Source organism: Cervus elaphus, chromosome 20 (assembly GCF_910594005.1).
Source record: "Cervus elaphus chromosome 20, mCerEla1.1, whole genome shotgun sequence".
NCBI classification, from domain to species: domain Eukaryota; kingdom Metazoa; phylum Chordata; class Mammalia; order Artiodactyla; family Cervidae; genus Cervus; species Cervus elaphus.
In genome coordinates, this window is record NC_057834.1 from 122,708,774 (window position 1) to 122,732,943 (window position 24,170).

Genomic DNA, 24,170 nt, shown 5'->3' on the forward strand with positions numbered 1-24,170 from the left:
GACATTATTATAATAGCAAGGGCTGGGCCACCGGGGCAGGCAAGTACCAAGACTTGGGCCTGGGGCCCCCTTCCTGTCCTGGTCTGGTGAGAGGCGCCCCCTGCCAGGAGCAAACCACAGAGTTAGTATGGCAATTTGGCAGAGCCTCTCCACCAGTGTGGACGCCAGGCTGCACACCCAGTGGGGGAATGGGAATCCTGTCCTTTGTCAGTCTCCTGATAGGGGAGTGGGGCCCCGTGGAGGGGGAGGCCAGCACTACACCCATCTCCCTCCCGCAGGCCCAGCTCAAGGGTGTGGGGATTTTGCCAAGGTCAGCTCCCACGCCAGGGAAAAGCCAAATGGCATCCTCAGAAAGGAGGAAGGTAGAGGCTGGCAGGGCTGGTCTTCCCAGAGATCCAGGGGGAGTAACTGGTGGGGCGGCAGGAGAGGAAGTTGGAGGAGCCCCAGCAGGCAAGAGCAAGACATTTCTCTCTCTGCTGCCACACCCCAGGGGGGGCTCTGCCAAGGCTCCAGCTGCCTGGGGCATCCCTAAGGGACTGTGACGCTGTCAGGAGAAGGGGTGGGGTCTTGGGCTGGGAACCAGTAGGAGTCACCTCCCCAGCTTCTCTAGGTAGCTGGCAGAACACCTCCCCACCTGCAGCCCTACATACTCCAGATATGAACCCAGCGTCTGTTTGGCTGTAAATATGATCCCATAGTGTCCAGACTTTTAGCTCTGATTTTTAAAAGGAAAACGTTAGCTGTGGCAAGAAAAGGGAGGATAGAAATGAAAGCAGGACTTGGGATATGCCAAGCAGGGAAACAGCTTCCCTTGGTCCTGCCGCCACTAGCTTTTCCAAGAAGGCCCAGGCGGGGCTCCATCGACTTCCACCCTCCCTGGACTCCCCAACAGCCGGGGGACACTCAGGGCTGCTGGAGCCATCCCAGCCCACTGGGGCACCAGTCTAGTTCTTCCCAGGCCTCAATTCTACCTGGCTCAGCCCTCCTGAGCAGTGGAGAGGGAAGCAGGGGCAGGGCCTGCCAGAGTTAGGGCCCAGGGGTCAGCTGGCCTCCATCTCTACCCACAAGGTACTGATCAAGGAGAAGGGAAGAACGTACATCTGCAGCCCTGTGTCCTGGGAATGTACTCTGAATTCCTAACACGGGAAAAGTCTTTGGGATCATGCCAACTTAAGGACAATTAATTTTCCTCCCTCAATTACTGTGCCCTCAATGGCTCCGTCCTTGGCTCAGATCATCCCTCAGGCATAGCCGCCAGAGCCTAAAACCGGCATGTGTGAAGAGTCCATAAAACAGCGGGACCCAAAAGCCAGTCCCTTGTGCCAACTAGGCTTCCAGGCGCAAGCTGGAAGGCTGCAGTTCTGCACCTTGGTGGGGGGAGCGTGTCTCACAGGAGGACTCCAGCCCTTGAGGAATGACCTGCTGTTGGCTCTTCCTTCCACACTCACTTGGTGCAGCCCCCCCCACCCCCAGGAACATTCAAATATAGCCAAGGAGAGCAGCCGCTTACTGACGCCTGTGCCTGTCTGGCCAAGCTGAGTACTGAGCAGGCTGGTGTAAACTGACCCACCGTCAGACTGTCACGTTTATCCTCTTCACATAACCCCTGTACCCTGAACCGCAGGAGCTTGGGGTCACTGCACCCTGAACAACTCAGGCTAGGACCAGGGCAAATTCCTCAAGCTGGCGTTGCATGATCACTCCAAACCCATCAACAACGGGGAACACAGAGGCCCAGGTAGGGATAAAGGTCAGGTTTATGGAGCACTTCCTAGTTCCAGGTAATGCGTTAAAATGCCTTGCAAACTGATCTAATCTTTACTGAAACTATGTAAAGTGTATGAGCAAATGGAGGCGCAGAGAGATCCAGGAACCCGCCCAAGGTCACAGAGTTAAGTCGAGGTGGGGCTGGGATGAGACCAGGTGGTGTGACCGACCCCACATCGGGCAGGGTGTGGGCACTGAGATAGGGACGACCCTGGGGGAGTCCCGCTCCCATATCACGCCCTCTGCCGGCTGGGCTTCTGGCTGGGCGCTCCACCGCAGATCCCTGCACACGCCGCGGCTTTTTATTTCCGCAAAACGAACACGACTGCCCCACACACGGCCACCCGCCGGCAAGCACTCACGTTCCAACACCAGCACGTACTGGTCACGCCGAGTCCGCTCAAAACCCATCCTGAGGGCGGCGGGCCTGCGCAGCGCCGCGGGAGGAAGGGTCCCTCCCCACTCCAGACCGCCTGGTAACTATGGCAACGGCGGAGAGCCGGCGCCGCGGCGGAAAGGCGGCGCTTGTGAGTCCAGGCGGGGCGCGCATCCGCGGTCCGAGCCGCTGCGGCCCCTCCTGTCCCCTCCTGGGTTGGGTCACAGCACCCCTTCTCAAGGCCCTATTCCCCAACTCCAGGGAGCCCAGCTTCCTTCCCGCTCAATCGACGCCCCCTGAGTGCGCACAGAGCGGGGAGGTCCCCACACCTGCCCCCTGACCAGGTTTTTGCAGTGCGTCCCTCTGGGCAAAGGTCGGTCCATCCTCTGATAAAAGGCTCCCCGCGAAGGAAAGAAAAACCCGTGGGGACTTTAGTGGACCTCAGAGGTACTGGGGAGCCTCTACGGCTCTCTGTGGATTCTGCCTGCATGCACAGTTAGGGTGCACACATTCCCAGGGTGTGCCCACACAGATCTGTGTACCTGGGTTGGGGACACACGTGTGCGTACGCTGGTCTTTAGATACTGCAGTGGGAACCCTGACTTCTTCTCTGCCATCCTCACTGGGCAGAGGAAGGTGACAGGGTGTGGGGGCTGAGGGGTGGGTGTTGGGAGCCGATGGCTCAGAGAGGGACAAAAGCTTGGCTGAGGTCCCCACAGTAGCAATGCAGTTGGGCCAGTGCTATCTTGGTGGCTTCCTGAAGGAGGGAAGGGCAGGAGTAGGAAACACTTGGGCATGAGTGGCAGGGGAGAGCTTTTGGGGGAAGGGAGGGAGGGGCTGCCCGAGTAAGGGCTGGGGGAGGGTGGGGAGACAGTGGGAAGGTGAGGCTGGCTGGAGCTAAGGCCTGATGGATGAGGCTAGGGTGGGGGTGGACAGGGGATCAGCCTAGGCTAGCGGCAATGACTGGGGGAGGGAGGCTGCTGCTGCCCCCTACCAAACACACACAGGTCTCTTTGTCCAGCTCAGCCCAGGATGCCTGAGGCGGAGTCTGGGCCAGAGGGAGGGGGCTGCACCAGGGAGGTGGACAGATGGAGACGCCTCGCGGGGTCCCGGAGCGGGCGGCACCGTCTGTCAGCAGGAACTCCTCACTCGTGTTTACCCAGCTTCCTGGCGTCTCTGTGCGCACACACACACACACACACACTTACACCAGCTGCCTGGGGTGGCACCGTCTGTAGGCCTGACCCCCTTCCCGGTGTGCCTGAGTGGTCGGCCTGGCCTCACCTCGTCGCTGAACGCAGACACCTAGATCTGTGCACAGCCAGGGCCCCACAGAGAGATACATGGAGAAAGAGACAGGTGCAAAAATAGAAACCTCCATGTGCGTGCGGAGGGGCACCTGCAGTGACAAGCACCTGTGGAAACAGACGCACGCAAGCAGAGCCAGTGGGAGTGCACGCAGAGACGCGGAAACACACATGTGCAGACATGCAGAGCAACACGGATGCTGACGTGGCGAGTCCCCTGGAGACACCTGTGGGGCCGGAGCCGGGAACCACAGACGTGTGGAGACGCACGAGGGGACCTGGTGGGTAGCAAGGCTGCTGGTTCTCCCAGCCCGCCGGCACTCTTAAGGGAGCCAAGGCCGCCTCAGGCCTTGTCCCTGAGGCAGCCCCAACCTTGACAAGGTCAGGGTCAGGACACCCCTGAGCAAGCGGGAAGGGACCCTCGGACCTGCGGGCCCCCACCCTTTCTAGAGCCCCACCCCTCCCCCAGGCAGCCAGGCAGCCAGGGAGGCCTGGGGAGCCTTGGGCTCCCTTCGCAGCTTTCAGTCTTCATTTTCAGCTTTTTCTAAGAGAAAACTCCCACCTCTTCCAGCACTCAGATTTCATCAAACTTGGCATCTTAAAAGCCTGTTTTGTTTTTGAATCTGAGCTGTTTGGGGCCTGTCTCCGAGAACAGCCAAGCAGGCGCGAGGCCTCCCCCTCCCAATCCCCTCCTCCCCAGGACTTCCCTGGCGCCTCCCAGGGCTCTACTCAACCTGGCTGGTGAGGCCTCCCAGCCGCACACCACCAGGGGACCCCGGGGGCTGGCCCCAGGTCTGCACCCTCCACATTCCAGCTTCTGGGGTCTGACACACGCTGAACCCTCCTCCCGGGGTCCCCACCTCAGTCCTACTCCAGGACCCTTCTCTGGGTCCCTTTACCCCCTCTAGGTTCTGGCCCGGGCCCTCCAGACAACTGAGAACCTCCCTCTTGCTCTTAAGGTGCCTGCAACCTAGCTGCTACCCCCATGGCTTGACGCCAGCGTGCTCACCAAGGTCAACCATGACTCCATGGAGCTAAGTCCAGAGGCCACGTCTCAGCGGTCATCTTGCTCGACCTCTTGACAGCACCCCTCCCTGCTCCTTCAGATTCTTTCCTCTTGACTTCCAGGGACTCATCCCTATAGGAAGACCTAGCGTCTGGGGCTCCATCCGGGCCCGCTACCTGTCTTCTAGCTCCCTAAGACTTGCCATTTCTCTCCCCTCTCTCTCCAGCTGTTCCTTGGAGTGCCAGGCAAAATCTGAACAAGGCCTCCTTGACACCCCTCCCCAGGATGCCTCCACACACCTGCTACAACAGATTTCTAAGTGGACTCATCAACTCGCCCCTCAAACGGGTCCTCCCCTCAGACCTGAACCTTAGGAAACAGCACTGCCATCTACCTGGCCCGGAGCCAGCAACCCCGAGTCCCCCGCCTCCCCAGTCCCACAGGTGGCCAGGCAAGCTTTCTAAACTGCATGGAACCCAGTCTCCCTTCCTCCTCTACCCAACTGCCTGGGTTTGGGCCACTGCCACCTCTTGCCTGGGCCGCTGCCCTGACCTCTCACTGGTCTTCCGGTACCCGCCTCTGCACCCTCAGGGACCTTTCTGAAGCACGCCTTTTATCAGGCATTCCCCTGATTAAAATCCTCTCTCCCCTGGCAACCAGAGGCAGGGGACACCTCATCAGGGGTGGAGTATGTGCACACACAGGGGCATTTAAAACCTCCAAGCTGACTAGCTGTTCCCAGAGCTGCTGGTTCCGCCGCGGTCCTGAGGCTGGGACAAAGGGTATAGGCAAGGGGGCCACGCACACAGCGGAGCCCTGTAAGTACCTGCGACTGCAGGGGTGGGAGGGGCAGGCTGGGCACAGGGAAGGCCTCCAGTGTCTGTGGCTAAGAAGAGGCAGGCCTACTGCCCACCCCACAGGAGGAACCATTCAGAAGGGGGTCCACTTGGGCCCCCTGAAGATAGATCAGAACTAGAAAAACAGTGGGGGAACCCAGGTACCAAGAAATCTAGAGTCTTCTCTAGGTCTCTTCCCTAGATCTTCAAGACTTTCCTGGCAATGCCCACCTACTGACACCTCTCCCACCCCCTACGTCTGGGGCTCCGATCTCTCCAGGGAGTGGCTGCAGAGCCTCATATCTGTGTGGTCCTGAATGTGACTACAGTCACAGCGGAGCTGGAGGGACAGGTCACAGATCCCACGGTCACGGGGCCAGAAGCACTTAGGTCACACCTCAGCGGCGAGGGAAGGGCAGAAGCTGGCCTGGGTTCTAGGTGCTAGGTTCAAGAGGCCCTTTCTATGTCTTCTGTGGATGTAAATCAGGGAGATGACGGGCCCAGCTTCCTCAAAACAAGCCAGTTACCTGGTCTCGTATGCAGGCAACAGGAAAGGGGCACGGTCGTCCTCTGCCTGTGACAGCTCTTTCCCCAAACACCCACCCCCTAGTCAGGCCTGGGCCAGGGACAGGGAGGAGGGTGGGGCAGGGAGAGCTGACCCCCTGGGGAAACGTCCACCCACCCTGAAAACACGAGCTTCTCTACTGGCCGTGCTCCAGGTGCAGCCAGCCCAGGATGGCAGGACAGGGTCCATGCTGTCATCCGTCCTCATGTTCAAAGGGGCTTGGCACGGGGCTCAAGAGGGGCTCATCATCCCACAGTCCCCAAACCAGGGTCAAAACCACTACTGAGCCTGGGGGTCCAGGCCCAGCACTGACTGCCCGCCTCCCACCGCCAGTCACTACCCCACAGGCCTGACAGCAGGCCTCCCCCAGAGCCTATGCCCCACGAAGCGGGCAAGACCAGGTGTGCCACGTGGGCACCTGGATTCCTGGGCCTCTGTGGCCCAAGTGGTGTGGTCCTGGGCAGTCAGCAGACACCAAGGCCAGGTGGGAACAGGTGAAAGGAGCCGGGGCTCAGTGCCGGGAGGAGACGAGGAGGAGAGAGTCCCAAGGTCTGGGTAGGATCCCTCTCTGGTGCCCCCTCCCCTTGGCCTGCTGAAGGATAGTTTCTCAGGCACTGAGAATAGCTCAGGCTGACCACTGTGCCCCAGGTCCATCTCTGTCTAGTTGCCCTGGCCAACCACCAGCCTTGAGCAGGGACCCTGTGGGGTCCTGGAGGCAATGCGTCCCACATCTCTGGCCTCCTGCAGCACCAGACTCCCTGCACACACTCAGCCCAGGCTGCTTGCTGCATACCCCTCCCCCGCTGTACACAACAGCCCGTAAGGTGCACACCACCTGCTGTTCAGCCCGCACCCCGTATAAACACTGTCTGATGCACACATGGCATGACACACACCACACCGCCTGATGTGTGTACGCACAAGCACACGCGTGCACACACACAGTCGGATGCAAAGCCCCTGTTTTCTATACAACCCGTAAGGCACACACAGCCCATGAGTGCAACACCACATCACACACCTCACACACACTGCCTTCCAGACAGCACACAGGGCACTCACGCCACACACCACAGGGCACACACGCCACAACACGGGTGCGTGTTGTCTGCGGTATCCATGACCACAGCAAATGCTGCCTCTTGCACTCTGAGTCCGCAGAGCCAAGCCCTCCAAGGCAAGTCAGAAATGGTTCATCTCTGCTCCTTGGCCTTCTTCCTCCTCCCTCCGCCTCTCCCCCTTCCCCTTCTCCTAGGCCCTTCCAGAACCTGCCCAAGTCATCAGGGCCCAGGCCACACCTCGGCTGTCTGGCATCCTCCAGGCTTTCCTGACCACCTCCCGGCTGGAACCCACTGGCCCAGGCAGATCCCGAACCTCCAGACTGAGCTCCAAGACCCTCCTGGCTCCCCCACCTCCTGGAGGGAAAGGCTGGGAAGCAAGGCCTGCCTCCCCTCCCCCTTGGCTCCCCCTCCCTCGCGAGGGAAAATGTCAGATTCCCTGTCTCAGTGGCGGCGGCAGGCGGGTTGGAGGGGGAGTGATTCAGCCTCAAGAGTGCAGAGTGAGAAGAGCTTTTCCTGCCATTACCCGGCGAGGGAGAGGCTGGCGCGCTAATGGCTTCAATTACCACTCAGACAGGAACGCTGGGCAGCTCGCCCCCAGCCAGCTTATGCCGGGCACCCCCACCCTGTACCCAGCCCGGGCCGAGGGGGTGGGGAGGCAGCTGGCTGGGCATCGCAGGGCAGTCGGGACTCCCTGGGAGTGGCAGTCTTGCCCAAGGAGCTGGGTGCAAAGGCCACGGAGTGGGAGTGGTGTGGGGTGCTTCGAATGTGAAAGGAGCTGGGCCTGGCACAGAGCAAGGCAGGGCAGGGAGCCTGGCGTGGACACGCAGGCCTGGGATGCAGCAACCTCTCAGCTGAGCCGAGTCACCCCAGGGAGCCCAGGGCCACTCCCCTGAAGTGCCCGGTGTGCTGAGCTACACGCAGTGCATGGTGCGCGGCACGTAAGGAACTCCACCTTGAGTCCCAGTCCCCGAACCAGCTTCCCCCTCTCCCCAGCCCGCCTCCCAGGAATGGCCCTGGCTCTCTTCTGACCCAGGCCCACAGCTGTAGTCAAACCATCCTTTCACCCTACTCCTACACACACCCAGCCTCTCTGGCCAGCAGGGGAGGCCTGGCACGGTGAGGGGGAGCTGCTTTCCTCAGGCCCCGCCCCCTGGCACCTTTGCGACCTCCTACTCCACTCCTTTCTGCCAAGCCCAGAGCTGGTCAAGGTTACGCAGACCAACCTGGCAAGTCAGCATTTCACCTTCCGGGTGCTGTGTTTCGGGAGCAGGAGGGGGGCTCAGTCAGGCCCACAGCTCCATCCCAACCGGGCCAGAACAGGCCTGGGGCCCCCACGCGGCTCCCCAATCTCACCAGACACCTCTCACACCCAGAAGCAGGAACACACCCCAGACCCCTGCTAGAGAAACCCTCCTCCAAGAAGGCCCCTCTAGGACTGGCGTGTAGGGACTTTTCCTCCAACACTAAAAAGGAGCCTCTCTTTCCTTTAGTGCGAGGGACTGAGAGATGCCCCCTAGGGTGGGAGCCACAGTCTGGCCCTTCGGCCACCTCCCAAATGCCAGGGCAGGGCAGATGGCTCCTGCTGGGGCAGCGAGCAACAGGAGGGAGGGCAGTGCTGAAATCCCTGTCCTGAGGTCATGAGTGGGGAAACTGAGGTCGGGGTGGCAGGGAGGACCTTGCGAGCACCCAACCGTCAGGGATCCTGGTTCAGGGCGACTCCTCTGGGCCCCCGCCCCTCAGGGGAGTGGACGGTGGGGGCTGCATCACCGAGACCAGGTGCAGGCAGCTCACACGTGTGGACCTTAGGGTGTGCAGCTTTCAGCCCCACAGCAGCGCCCATTCATGCTGGAATTCAGCAAAGTGCTTAACTACATCCTATTTAATCCTCCCAACCAGCCTGGGTGGCAGGCATCACGTCCCGATTTACAGATGGAGCAAAATGAGGCTCAGAGGCACGGTTACTCACCCGAGGTCACAAGGTAAGAGAATAAGTGGCCCAGAGCCCCTGACCCTAACCGCTGCCCCTCTAAGCTGGAGGGCCCTGCCCTGCCACGCAGGAGACACACAGGCACAAAGGAGTCACTGAATGGATGTGAACGTGAACATACAAAGCCACAGTGTAAAAACGGCCAACGCAAAAAGACGTTCAACTGTTCTTGTAATCAAAGAAATGCAAATTAAATTGAGATGCCATTTCTTGCCTATTAACTTGGCAAAGATTTTTTTAATGATAATTCCCACTGCTGGTGAGGATGTGAAGAAAAGAGGCCCTCTCATGCCCTGTTTGGTGGGTGTGTAAACTGACAGTCTTCTGGAAATATTGAAAAGGCTAAACATCACTTGTGACCCTTTGACCAAGCAATTCCACTTCTGTGCATCTAGGAAATAATCAGGAAAGTGAACACATCTGTAAGAAAGCGCACAGTCCCTTACTTATACAAGCAAAAAACTGGACACATATGTGCCCAACAATAAGGGAATGGCTAAAGAAATTAGGGTACTTGCATGTGACACTTACCCACAGCCATTAAAAATAATGATGCAGAAAAATACTTAATGGTGAGGAAGATGTTCAAGATATGTTTTTTTAAAAAGCAGTCTACAAATCATTGGGCAGAATGTAATCTTGTTTTTGTTACATATATAATGCATGCACAAAAATGGACTATAAGCAAATAACCAAATGTTAATAGTAGTGGTAAGATAAACAGGTGATTTTTAATTTTTCTTATGTGCTATTTTATACTTACCAAAATTTCAACAGTGAACAGGTATTGGTATTGCAATTTTTTTTTTAAAGCAACAGTCCAAACCACATTTTGAAAATGCGTGCAGACATAGTCAGAGGGCTGCCTTCATTGTAGCAGGTGGGAGTGGGTGGCGATCACGTCACTCCCTGCCTGTGGCTTCCTATGTCCCCAGGAAAGTGTTTCTCAGCCTGGTGGGTCCTGTGTGATCTGCCCTCCAACCTCTCCAGGCTCATGTTGAACTACCTACTCTTCCCCACTTTACTTTGTGTCTTCTAGCCACCCTCCACCCCAAAGCCAAATGGAACCACTCAAGAGTTCCCTGAAAGCTCCACTGTCTCCTGCCTCTGGGCCTTGGTGTGAGCTGATGCTATTTCCCCACCAAGGCTCCCACCCCAACTCCCACTTGTCTTCAGGACTCAGACAACAAGTCCCTCCTCCCCTGAACCCCTGTGCGCCCCCCCACCTCCTGCAGTCCCCTGGGCCTCTCCCGCAGAACGAAGAACCTACTGGAGACTGAAGTGGCAAGGGCAGGACCAGGTCAGATACTCTCAGGACACCAGGCGTCATCAGGGTGTGTTTGTGAATGAATGGAGAAGCCACCAAGTGAGAGAGGTCATTAAAGTCCACATACAGGGCCCCTAGCCGCCAGCCTAGGGCCCTTGCTCATAACAGCGACTGGGAACACACTTCTCTGAAGCCTCTCGCCAGGTTCCACATGAAAATCACATCCACTACCACAAATCATGTACCCCAAGTGACACGTAGTTACCACCTCACACCTCAGGTCAGGCCCCAGATCCCAGCCAAGCAACACCCCGGCTCAGCACAACACAAAGACACCACACACATGTGAAAAATCCAGCGATCATTGCTGTCCACCACTGACCTTCTCCGACCCCAGGGCGGCCAGTTCTCCTTTCTACCAAATATACCACAGTCCACGGTGGGGCTGGGGCTGGCTGGCTGGCTCATCCCCCACATAAGTCTCCCCACCCTCCGATGCCACATCCCTTTCCAGCAGGTACCTTCGAGCACTGAGAGCTTGGCACTAGTGTTGATCTCTCCCAGACTGTTGGTGGCCGTGCACTCATAGATGGCTTCGTCTCGCTGCACACGCAGTGGTTGGATCCGCAGCACAGATCCTGCCCCGTCATCAAACTCAATGACCTGCCGGAGGACAGACACATGGTCACAGCCTGCTCGGGGGACAGACACCGGGGCCTGCTCAGGCTCAGCCTTTCTCTTGCCGAGAAAAGGCCCCCAGGGAGGGAGATCAAGACAAGGTGATATAGGACCAGACCCCAAAATAGGCAGAACCGGAGCCCTGCCTGCCCCTGCCCACCCGAAGCTGTACCTCGAAGCGCTGGGAGCTGACTTTCTTCCCCTTCTTCATCCATGTGATACGCGGCTTGGGTTCCCCCGTGGCTTGGCACACGAAGGAGGCCACCCCTCCTGACAATCCAGTCTGGTCCTCAGGGACCTTCACGAAGACAGGTTTGCCTGGAGAGATAGGAACGTCAAGTCACCACGGGATGGTCACTGCAGAAATGGCCTATGTTACAGGGGGCAGGCATGGGGGTGGGGAAGGTCTATAAAGGAAATAATGGTAGTGATGCCTAGCCCTTATGCAGTGCTTCTTATGTGTTAGGTGCTCTTCAAAGAACTGTGAGCACATGAGGTGGTTTTATTTTTGCTTATAGAGAAGTCAAGGTACACAGAGGTAATGGGATTTGCCCAACATGACAGCCGCTTAGTGGCAGAGCCAAGATGTGAACCCAGGCCACTGAGTCTGGAGTACTGAGTCTGTACTTGAACTGCTACACTCTTCTGTCTCCCATCCCCTCAACAATTCCAAGCTCTAGGACAAAGGCATGCTGAGAGCTGCTGGGAACGGCCCAGCCTCTCTCGCAGACATGACTGCTCTCCACCCAGGTGATGGTACCACCACCCACCCCAAGGCTAAAGCCAGAGACCACGACTCCTCCTCTCCCCGGACCCCACGCACCATCAGTCCCGGAGGCCTAGACCTCCCACCTCCTAATCCAGAGACGTCCTATCTCTGGATGCCTTCCCAGGTGAATGCTTTCCTGTAAATCTACCCTCCCCACCCAGCTCCCACTGACTGGGTGATTGTCTTCTGACGGCCTGGACGTCTCCCCAGAGTTCCACCGAGAAGCAGCAGGAGGGGGAGAAGGGAGTGGGCTTGGACACTGTACAGTCACGCTCACCCACGCCACTCTGATATACAACAGGGTCAACCTGGAATCCCACCACCCACGGTCACAAGATCCCGGAAACCCGGCCTTCATTAAGATGTAGCAACGCCTCGTTAATCCCGACAGCGGATCCATTTCCTATTAATCAGGCCAATGAACAGCTCCAGGAAGGCTGATACCGTGAGAAGTGACCTTTCAGACCACCTGCTCGGTGCTGATGAGGCCAGGCCTGGCCTGGTCTCTGGCACAAAAACATGTTTGTGCAATGATGATAATCCCACTCTGTGCCCGGTACTTTATCTCATTTAGTCCTCAACTGCTTGTTATCCCCAGTTTAGAGGCACAGAGAGGTCAAGTCACGAGCCCAAGGTCACACAGCCAATGAGCGGCACATCTGAGATTTGAATTCAAGCCTGTTTGACTCCAAAACACCTGGCAGAAACAGTTCACCTTGGTGTAGTTGGAGGCTTTGTCACGAGCAGAGTCAGGCGGGTGGTGGGGGCCAAAGCCAGACCAAAGAAGGTTGAGGAGTAAGTTGGGGGTGAAGAAGTGGAGGGCAGAGTACAGTGACTGTTTAAAAGGAGACTGGCTGTGATGGGGAAGAGAAAGAAAAGGTGGCATTTGGAGGGGATGAAAATTGGGAGGGAGGTTTTTACATTCTTCTTTTTTTCTAAGATGTGACAGTACTTTTTAAAAACAATTTTATTTATTGACTGTGCTGGGTGTTCACTGCTGCACAGGCTTTTCCCGAGTTGCAGAGAGCGGGGCCTACTCTCCAGTCATGGTGCATGGGCTTCTCACTGCCGTGGCTTCTTTTGTTGCAGATCACAGGCTCTAGGGCGAGCGGACTTCAGGCTCTCGGGCTCTAGAGCACAGGCTCAGTAGTAGTGGCACATTGGCTCATTTGCTCTGCGGCATGTGGGATCTTTCCGGATCAGAGATTGAACCTGGGTCTCCATGGGCAGGCGAATTCTTTACCACTGAGCCACCAGGGAAGCCCGAAAGATGGTCTTTAAATGCTGATGGGAAGGAGGCAGCAGAGAGAGAAGGTGCTGATCCAGTGCAGAGAAGAGGGACAACAGATGGAGCAGTGTCTCCGAGGAGGGAAGGGTCTGGGGACCAACCACTAGGCTCAGGAGCGACAGTTGCAGTGCAGAGCTGGGAGGGCTCAGCCTTGCAGGGAGCAGGGAGGGGTCCATCGTACCCAGTACCCCAGGGTCCAGCGGGCTTTGCAGGTTTTGTGTAATTATTAAAAAAGGCCAGTAACTATCTCTGAGCCTCATCTGCTAAACGGTGCTAGAGGCAGGGGTCTGTGCAGACAAACTGTGATGACATCTGTAGGCTGCTCCCACAGCTGGACACGTGGTGGACTTCGCCTGTGGGCAGCTATCACGCTCTTTAGCACCAGCAGTATTATCATCCCCATTTTAGAGATGGGGAAATGGAGGCTCAGAAGGTCAAACAACAGATAAATCAACACTGATCTGGTGTAAAGCCAGAGTTTGAGCCAGCATTCCAAACCCTAATCATAGCTCAGGGCTTCCCTGGAGGAGGGAAACTTGGGGACCTACCTGACTTGCACTTAGGAGTACCCAGAGGGGGCGAGGGCAGCCCTGCTGGGGTAACACGCAAACCTGCTCGGGGCCAGGGGGGCACGGGGACAGCGCAAAGGTTCAGAGAACCTCAGGTTGCCTCACTTGCCCCGACTGCCCTCTAAAGCAGGCTCCGGACACTCCCGGTCTGCACAGCCTGTCTTTGTATCCTGGTCCTTTCAGTCAGGTCTTCTCAGATAGGGCCCCTCCTCCCACACTCAGGGGTGGGGAAGGGTCTCCTGCCCACCCCTCCCCCTCACCTCCAGACTGCAGCTCCCCTCTCCTTCTGCTCTGCCACCACCTTAGTCCAGACAACACCCTCCCTCGACTGGACACTGCGCCAACCGAACCAGCTGTGTCCCTGCCTCCAGTCTTGTCCTCTTCAGCAGCCGGAGCAAAGTGGCAGCCTCTTCCCTGATCAAAACCCTCTAGAAGCCTCCCACGGCTTCTGAAACAAGACCTAAACTCCTGTCGTGGTGGACACAGCCCTGCCAGGTCAGACCCCAGCCCTTTACACCCCCCAGAGCCCTGGCTTCCCATCCTCTGGATGAGCAATGCTCATCCTGCACCTCAGGGCCTTTGCATAAGCTGTTCCTCCTACCTCCTAGACCACCTCTTTACCCACTGTCTCCTATCCACCTTTCTGATCTCAGTTTAAACATCATTTCCTCAGAAAACCTTCCTTGCCTCCCTGCTGTCGCCTCCACCTTGACTGGCTTAGTTCTGCGTTTGGGGCTCTCCGGTGACTCCCCTCTGCCCCTCACAGCCATGCTCATGGTTTGTTACGTCCCGTGTGAGGTTACTGCTTTTGCTCACGGTTTGTTCTGTACACGTGTGAGGTTATCACTTTCTCCACATTGTGGAGGAGTATTTGATTCATGGCTGCTTCCCGACAGAGAACAATAACCCTGGGCAGGGCAGAAACCTGCCTGCCTTGATTCCCTCCCTGTCCCAGCGCCAACCCCTTTCCTGGCACAGGGCAGTGGCGGGGGGGTGGGGGGGGGGACAAGGGAGGTAACCTGACGACCATGAGGGAAGGTCTGGGGAGTAGGATGGAGGCCTCGGGCCCCTCATACACCACACTGGGGAGCCCTCAACACCTGCTGGGGAGAGCAGCCCGGGGTGGAACCCCTCTGGTTCCTGCCTCAACCTGCCGGCTGCAGAAACCAGAGGCTGGAACCTGCTGAACCAGACAGCCGGGTGAGTGTGCCTGGGGGTGGGGCCTCTGCGCCAAACAAAGAACCGGGAGCTGGGGAGGCAGCCAGGTACAGGTCACGAGAGAGAAAGGGGAAGGCCTGAGTACAGTGGAGGCTGGACGGTGCCCAAGGCCTGGGGCCGTCGAGGAGGCGGAACCTCCCGGGGAGGCTGGAGAGGGGCCAGGGCCCTGCCCAGCCCACCCACCCACCAGGCTCCAGCAAAGACTGGCAGTGTGGAAGCCCGGGGCAATCCAGGGGGCAGGTCTCTCCCCTTCATCAGACCAGACCCTCACTTCTCTCAGCCCACTCACCCCCACAGGAGGGCACCTGTCATCCCACAGCTCTGCCAAACCCTCGCCTCTTTTCACCAGTTGGACTTTTGGGGAGCACAAATCCTGTCTCCCTGCTGCCTTTCCCACACTCACTCCTGCTACCCTGTCCGGGCTCACCTTTCTCAACTCTTTCAAAAAAGAAAAAGCAAAAAAAAGTACCTGCCACAGGCCAAGCACTGTGCGGGACACAGCTCAGGTCCCGTGGCGATGCCATCCCACCCAAGCCCGTGGGCATCCCCCTTGCCTTTCCATGTGCCCAGCCCCTCTCGTGCACCCTACTCAAGCCTATGAGAGCCTGCTCTGCACCCCTCAGCCTTTAGGCTACAGTCGCTGGTCAGGTCTCCAGGCAGGCAGGCAACCTCAGTGACCTGACCACTCTGCCCAGTACTGACCAGAGCTGGCGTCCAGGGAGGCTCTGAACAGAACTTCCAAGGACACGTGCCTGGAGGGGCTTTTTGCCCCACCAGAATGTGGGGCCACCTCCCCTCACACCCACCCCTCCCTGACCACATGGAAGTCATGGCTGCCCAGGCCTTTGGGCAGCAGCTCCCAGGGGCATATGCCCCGGACACTCTCAGATAGCTGAGCCCATGCCAAGTGGGAGGGAGTGACCTAAGAGAGGAAACAAGTGGGCTGGCCGGGGGGCCATGAGGCTCAGGGTCCAGCCAAACTGAGCTGCCTAAGGCTACTCCCCAGGGAGATGACTGCTATTTTGTACCTTCCCTGCAGGCCCTTGTACACAGGCACACAGACACGCAGCAGCCAGGGGCTGGAAGGGAGGGCAGGGAGGCGGGTTTCCCCGGCCCTGAACAGCCTAATGAGCTGGGGACTCATTAACGCTGGCTCCTGTGACCACTTCTGGCATCCCCGGGAGGGAAGTTCGCTCAGAGACAACCCTGGGCTCCCAGGGGACACACAGGGAGCTCCAGGTCATGGCCTGGGATGGAGGGAGCACGTACGAAGTGTCAGGCGCCTTGAACATGTGACCTCAGTTAACCTTTCCAGGTAGAAGTGACTATCCTCATTGTGCAATAGGAAAACAGTCCCTGAGAGGGAAAGCAACCTGCCGGAAGTTCCATGGAGGGCAGAGTCTAGACGGGCCACCAGATCTGGCCTCCCCAAGGATGGTGGGGGTGGGGTGGGGAAGGCACCGCTGAACCACATACAGCACCCTGCCTGCCCCATTCCAGCTCCACAGACCAGGTCGGGGCTGTGACGACAGATACATCCCCAGTTACTTAGGATTTTACCCACCCACCTATACTTCTAGCCTTTAGGCATCCTGCTCTGCTGCTGCTGCTGCTAAGTCACTTCAGTCGTGTCCGACTCTGTGCGACCCCATAGACAGCAGCCCACCAGGCTGCCCCATCCCTGGGATTCTCCAGGCAAGAACACTAGAGTGGGTTGCCATTTCCTTCTCCAACGCATGAAAGTGAAAAGTGAAGTGAAGTTGCTCAGTCGTGTCCGACTCTTAGTGACCCCACGGACTGCAACCTATCAGGCTCCTCCGTCCATGGGATTTTCCAGGCAAGAGTACTGGAGTGGGTCGCCATTGCCTTCTTCACATCCTGCTCTGGGCTCCTATGATTCCAAGTAACTGGACTGGCCTACGCTATCTGGGAACAAAAGGGAGACAGTCCTCATGGTGGTCCTCGCATGGGCTCCAGGGAGAAGCCCAGGCCCGTTCCTGCATCTTCCCCCCCTCATCTCCTTAGGCAACACCCCTCCTTTAGCAAATGCCCACTCACCCTTCAGGGCCCCAGTTTTCCAGGAAGCCTCCTACCCCCTCCCACGACGTTTAGGTCACTACCTCTGGGGGTGCCAGCACCGCCCCCAGCATAGCGCACGCTGTAGTAACCCCACCGCAGGCTCCAGACGCAGGCTTGTGTGGATTCTTCCCACTGAACACCTGACAAGCACACAGCGGATCAGCAGAAACCTCTTCCTGCTCAGGACCACCTCTGGCCCCACAAGCTGCACTCTTCAGAAACACAAGCCCCGGCTGGGGGAGCCCCCGAGACCCATGCCCAGGTCCCCGCCAGAGCTGACTCGGCATTGACTCGGGACCTCTGGGCTAACTCTTGGCAGCTGCTTCTCCGCCCCTCTTCCCTGCACTTCCCTCAGAGGCCAGGGCCCCCATTCATTTGTCTCGTTAAGAGGCCTATAGAAACACATTTGTCCGCTCCGCGCTCCACTGCTCCGGTCGTCAATTCTCTGGGGCGCCTGCCCTACCTTTTGCAGCAGCTCTGTCCATGTTGCCTGCTTGCCCTGGCTAGAGGTTTCCCAGGCCTAACCTAAGGCTGGCCACGGTGTGGGGGCGGGGACAGATTCAAATGTCTGTTCAGTGTGAGGCAGACTCTGCCTCCTGGGGTCAGGAGACCTCCAGGGGTCAGGTCATCACAGCCCCCAGCCCATGCCCCTCTTCCGCTCTCTGCATGGGAGCAGAACTCAACTCACCTATTTTGGCATCTCCAGCTGGTTCCTGCCTTCAAGACTGTGGTCTTTGGGCTCTGGTCCTTAAGAGACCAGCATGGAGGTTCTTAGACTCTGCTCTGTTCCACTCCGCTCCTACCAGGGGTTCAGGCCTGACTCCACCCTTCCAATTCACTCAGCTACCAAACTCCAGGCCCTGAGCTGGACAATGGTCTGACCCCCTGGGACTCGCAGACCCGACACAGAGTCACATGTGCCCAGGGGAGCAGCACATGACCAAGGCTCCTGGAGGAGGTGATGGCTCAAGGTGAGTGGAAATCGTTAGGTGAAGGGGATGGGGAAGAGGGTTCCTATCCGAGGAAACAGAAGTAACAGGGAGCAGGGAGCAACTGAGAAGTCAGCACGGCGGGGGTGTGGTGAAGGATGGGGCAGGTGAAGGATGAGGTTGGCAGAGGCTTACAGATGCAGGGTCTGGACCCCAAGGCTCCATCCTAAAGGCAACAGAGAGCGAGGGATTTTCAACTGAGAGACGACATGATCAGGTTTTCATTTTGCAACATGACTCCCACCATGGAACAGAGACTGGAGACAGAAAGCCAGCAGGAGGCTGTGGCCTGCAAAAGCCCCGGAGAGCGCTGAGCCTGGCTTGGATGAGGACGTGGAGGGAGAGGTGGATGCATTCCAAAGACATTCAGGAGGGAGAAACAGCAGAACTTGGTGATGGATTAGATGTGGGTATGAGAGTGGGAGGCGGCCCAGGTTTCTCACTTGGGTGGCTGGGTGGGTGGGAAAGCCATTCACAGGAGAGAGAACACAGAAAGATGGGCAGGTCTGGGGGAATGAGGGTGTGGGTACAGGTTCCAGCATGTTGGGTCTGAGCAGGAGGGGAGGCAGTTTCACTCCCAGGTGTATTGTCTCTGACAGCCAGCAGATGGTCCTCCCTCTGCTCTCAAGCTCCCATTTGAAGGCCCTAAGAGTGTCCAGAGCGAGGCCAGCACGTCAGTGTCCAGGGGCTGACTCTGATGAGCCTTGGCCTCCCTGCCATCTCAGAGTCACACCCAGTGACTTCTACCCCAGGCTGTCCCTGCAGACTCCAGCTCTCTCCAGCAGCCCCTACCCTGCCCTGCTCCTGCTAGCCCGGCCCTCTCATCACCAGCACCTTAAGGCTCTCATCACCCCACTCCCCGCACCCCGAGAGCAATACCCTGTCTCCCTCTTGCCCTACGAGCCCCACCCAGCTCAGCCTGGCGGACAAAGGGCGGGGCTCTCCAGTCCCACCCCCTCCAGGATCTGGTCCTGAATAATTAATGAGCCCTTAGGAGAAAAGGCTTGGGTGGGGCAAGAGAGAGCTCTGCACCCAGATACTTGGGAGAGGGGGCTGGGGGAACCTATGGCCGGCTGACCCCAGGTGGGCACCTCTGGGCTCCGGACAGAATGGGAACAGCCCCGTTCCCCAGGGACCTTGGCTCCGACCTCGCCCCTCCCCCTCCGTGTGCAGATTGGCTAAATCTGCCCTGTGCCCCGCCTCCCACCAGTAACCAAGCAGTGGTAACCATGGTGACAGGGCGGCTGCGGCCAGTCTCCTAGTGCCAGGCAGGGGGAAGGGCGGCAGGAAAGGGACCAAAGTTCTGAGTTGGATCTGGGCAGGGGACAATCCCACCTCCCCCAACACACAGGAGGGGCGCCGGAGTCCAGCTTCCTGTGGCCAAGTGCAATCTCTCCCCACTCTAAGGGCCGAGGGGCTGGGGGCAGCGATGCCCCTCTGCCTTGAAGCGGGGGAGGGAAGCAAGGGCTCAGTGTCTACAAGGGCCTAGCCGGGGGGAAGGGCTATGGTGGCTCCCTTCTCACCTTTCCCTGGACCTGTGCACACACCTGGTGTCCCATTCACACATCCACACACGTTCCTTGTGTGCGGCCCCTCTATTCCCACACCATCCCCTGATGCAACCCACACTGTGCCTTCTGCACAAGTCCACAGCAGCGGACACAGTACACGCCTGAGCACATCATCTATGACCACACGAATCTTGGGCACGTCTCACCTCCAGCCCATAAACAGGGTCACACTCACACATGCCCCACCCTGCAGCACCTTAAGAGACAGGCGGGCATTCTACAGGGTGCTCCTGGGAAGTACAGGGTTGGGGTTCTCCTTGGAGGCCGGTGCTCCAAGCAGGGGGCCTCTCTGGGACAGAAGGTCTGGAGGTGTATCTAGCCATCCTGTCTCTCCTGGTGACTGGTCCCATCCCCCCTTCCAGAGTCCTACTAGGAAGAATGCATCCTTTCCATCTGGGAGGCCCCACACCTTGAGGGGCCAGACTTACTGTCGCCATGGGCACCTGCCACCAAACCAAGCATCACAAGTGCAGGGACGAGGGGCACCATCGTCCTCCCTGGGGCTGGCTCAGGGGCCATCCGGGGCTCCAGCACCGCGGCCAGCCACAGCCCGGGATAATCAACCTGTGACAGAGAGAAGGGCAGAGTTAACTGGCTGGTATCCACCCATGTCCCACTGTCCACACGCCACCTCCTGGCTCCCACTCACCACCAAGACCACCTAGTTCAACAGACACCCCCACCCGACCACCCAGACCTTCCAAACCTTGTGCAAACCCAAACTCCTCATCGATTCCCTGGAGACCCCAAGGATAACCCACCAGTCACATGTAGGGAGAGTATGAGAGGCTCTCAGGTCATTCTCTAAACCTGAGTAGGGGGCAGGGGCTACTGAGACCAGAGGATCTACAGGGATGTTCCATTCTGGACCTAGAGTTTCCAGCACGCCTCCATAAGGGGACTGGGACAGGGAAACGGGGTCCAAGAGACACAGACACACAGCGGGAGATGGAGACCGAGATAGAGCAGTTAGCAGACTCAGAGTTCCTGGGGCCTCCTGTTGCCCCTCCTCTGCCCAGCAGAGCCCACATGCTGGGCACAGGCCTCAGAGCACAGCCCTGGTGGTGGCAGACGGGATCCAGGTATCAGAGGCTTGGAGCCAAAGCCACAAGCCGTCTGGGCTCGCCAGGACGCGCTCTGGACGAGTTGCAGCTGCCCTGCCTGGCCACCCTCATCCTACCCAATTCCCATGGCACCAACCTTCTTTACAGGGAAACCACAGGGAGGCCCTAGTGGCCAGGACTGGGGGTGCTGGACCCTGAGAGTCAACCCCACACCTCCTCTGCCCTGCCCCAGTGGCCCAGAGCAGTGCAAGCTTCAGACGGCGACTCACTCACAACTGCCCTCGGGGCTGAGCCAGGAATCTGGGCAGGGGAAGACCGTGCAGGATGGCCTGAATGCCCCCAGGCCTTTGCTTACAGGGCTCCTCGGTTGGGTGTGCCCCTTCGCCCTCCACACACTCTCTACCTGGCACCTGTGTGGAGCACTCGGCGAGGTCACACTGGATGGTACGGACACACTGCTGTCACTCCCCGGCCCTGATGGCGAGCTCCTGAGGGTCTCTCTCCACGGCTCCCATTCAGGGGGCTGGAGATCTGCTCCAATGCCCACCTGCTCAACTCACACCTTGCTCTGGGACAGGGGCTGGGGTACAGAATCCCTCATTCATGCCCTGGGGATACAACAGGGCACAGTGTGATGGTGGACACCCCTCGGGGCTCCACAGTGGTACCTACAGACTCGGCTGGGAGAGTGGGGACCAGACCCAGCTGACCCACAGGGTGAGAGAATGTGCAAGGAGGTGACAGGGCTGGTAACAGGAAGAGTGAGGACTCAAAGATGGCTCTGCTCTGCCCTGGAACTTGGACCCTAGTCTCAACCGGGACAAAGTTCAGAAGAGCAGAGGGCAGGAAGTGAGCAAAGGTGCTGGCACAAAGCAGGAGGACTGTGAACTGAGGTAGGGGCTGACCACAAAGGGGGAAGCGGGGGGAGATGTCTCTTGTCCCAAGATCTTACCGACAGTCTGAGATGGGCTGAGCAGCAAAAGCAAGAACATTGAAGCAGCCTGGTGGGCATCCAGCCCCATTTAGCACACACCTGGGGTTCACAGAACTCAGGTAGTTGAGACCAGGACAGAGGGCATCCCCACCGCAATGCCTTGTATAGCCAAGTTGGGATGGAGATCACGCATCACTAAGGCCCTGTCTGTCTGGGCGTGATCACCATGGCATTGTCGTGCAGCACTGCAACCAACGATAGCGTTCAACTTCCCAGCAGACATCAGGTGGTGAACTGCCGGGCCCGGCTGTCATGGAGGTACGGGCCCTCGAAAAAACCATCCTGCACCCTTGGTCCACGTATCAGCGGCGTGTTGCACCAAAGGACGGGGCAGAGGGGACTAGTACTGACATCATGGAGTGCAACAATACGATGTACACAGAGGTTTCACTCCCAGGTACTGTACAAGCAGTCCAGGTGTGAACCTGTCCGCCCTACCACCAGTGCAGACACACACACCTCTCTTGACATGGACGCCGAGGTGATGAAGCTACAGAGGAGCGACACTGTGGAGGTACAGCCCGGCACAACCATCATGGAGTGTAACTCCCCAGTGTAACAGTCACTGAGCCATAATCCCCTGTAGCACAGTAATCACAGCAGTGCATCACCCAGGCAGAGACATCATGGAGGTGTAGCTGTCCTGGCCAGACGCCATGTGAGTGTGGACAGACATCATGGGTGTGCAGCTGCCCGATGGACATTACCGAGGTACATTATCACAGAGGAATAACACCAGTTATCAATATCATGGGGTGTCAGTCCCCAGCACAGCCACAGCGTCACTTGGTCATATCTGATTCTTCTCTGACCCCATGGACTGTAGCCTACCAGGTTCCTCTGTCCGTGGGACTTCCCGGGCTAGAATACTGGAGTGGGTTGCCATTTCCTTCTCCAGGGGATCTTCCTGATGCAGGGATTGAACCTGAGTCTCCAGCACTGCGGGTGGATTCTTTACTGCTGAGTCACAGAAGCCCAGTACAGCCATCATGGGGGTGTTACTCCAGAGCAGATATCATGTGGTATCTTCTTGGATGAGATTCTGGCCATGGGTGTCAGAGAAAGTGGGCCTCTCGTAAGCCCACCGCCACTGTACAAAGACAACTGGCCCTGACGTGGGGACTCCTGGCTTGCCCTGTGTATCTGGGTCTGGAGTGCCTAGATCACTGGTCTGATGCAGAAAGAGGAGAGACAGAGGTGAAGACGTTGAAAAGATGACATTCCCTCCTAGACAGCTTCTCCCAGCAGTCCATGGACATGAGGACACCTCGAGTGATGGGGAAACATGGGGACACAAAATACAGACACGTTCTCAGGGAATTACTCCGGCCAGCACATAGCTGTCCCGGCCAGGGCTTCTCCCTCACCAGCTCCCGGTATGAGCAAGCTGCCTCCGCCCTGACTCTGGGCACAGAGCCCACCCCAGTATCAGGCAGTGCAGGCCGTTCCCAGCTCCAGGGCCCTGCGCTGAAGTCCCATCAGAGTCCCAGGTCCTGGGTCTAGACACTGGCCCTGCCCCCAGCCCCGGAGTGCTCAGGGTCACCTGTGAGGAGGGGAGTAGGGAGGCGGACTGACGCCTGCCTGGCTGGGGTAGCCGAGAACCTTCTGAATTCAGTGCAGTGGCGTTACGAGCAGAGTGTCCACTTCTGCCCATGGCTGGGTGAGCCTGGACTCTCACAGCCGAGATGAAAACACAGCCTGAGCGCTTGCACACTCGGCTCATCTCTGGATGGCACTGCGGACCATCGGTTCTACCAAGTGACACACCTGGGCAGGAAAACAATTCCGTACTGAATGCTATCGTACAGTATCACTGGATGCCATTTTTCCACACTCAGAATGGTTTTCATATATCCTTTTTCTTCGCTACATCAGTGTAAAGCTGCCAACTGCCCTTTCTTGGGAAGAACTGTCCTTTATTCTGAAATTTTGTCCTTGGTGCTAAAATGTCCTTTCTTACAGGAAGTGATGGGGGATAGCAGATACCAGTTATTTTTTAATAATGTCCTTACTTTGGCAAAATAAAAATTGCTAACCCCACGTCTGGCCTCCAAGTCCTTCTGGAAATTGTACTGGTTTGTGAAATTGAAGAGCCTGGGGATCTCTGCTGTGAGGAAAAAGAAAGGAGCAGGCACCACACCAAGCCATAGGATTCGAACACAAACATCACGGACAGGCCTGTAAACAGAGGCCAGGCCACCTCCATGCAGCCAACCCCTGCCAGCCTCAATGGGGGCTGCCCCAGGGAGACCATGTGACACCAGCCATGGTGGGGTGGGGGCGGGGGGGGGGGTTCCCTGGCTGGAGAACAGCTGGGATCATTCCGAGGCCTCCTCATGAATATGCAAACACAGATTGATTTGTTTCCCTTGGGCACGTGTTATTATTCACAAATATTAATTAGTCTCCAAATACCACCTGTTCCTACAGCTTCCTCCCCACTTCCTCCCTGGGCCAGGACTCTGGCTCCCAGGGGGGCCTGGGGCCCCTGAATGGATGTTAGTAGAAAGAGGGGTATGCAGGGCCCCAGGGAGCGGCCGGCCAAGGGGAGAGGCCAGCGCCTGGGCAAGAGGAATGTGAGGGCGGGCAGCGCCGGGAGCTGTTCATCTCCTCACCGGCGGGCAGCTAACCGAGCCCTTTTGTCACGTCCCGGACACTTCATCGCGTGGCACTGCAGCAGCGGCCGCGGAGGCGGAAACAGGCCTTGTTACACTCGGGAAGGGAAAACCAACGTGTTTCCAACTCTCACCAAACCAACCACCAGATTAAGACGGGAATA

At 57.9% G+C, this 24,170-nt stretch overlaps 1 protein-coding gene across 1 annotated transcript in view; it reads right to left on the minus strand.

Annotated features, from left to right (window-relative positions):
- Positions 1-24,170, minus strand: part of PTPRF (protein tyrosine phosphatase receptor type F) — an 83,693-nt gene that overhangs the window by 49,649 nt on the left and 9,874 nt on the right. The window contains 3 exon segments of the mRNA XM_043875635.1: positions 10,694-10,835; positions 11,023-11,168; positions 19,762-19,897. Coding sequence (XP_043731570.1) covers positions 10,694-10,835; positions 11,023-11,168; positions 19,762-19,852 — 379 coding nt within the window. The 5' untranslated portion in view covers positions 19,853-19,897.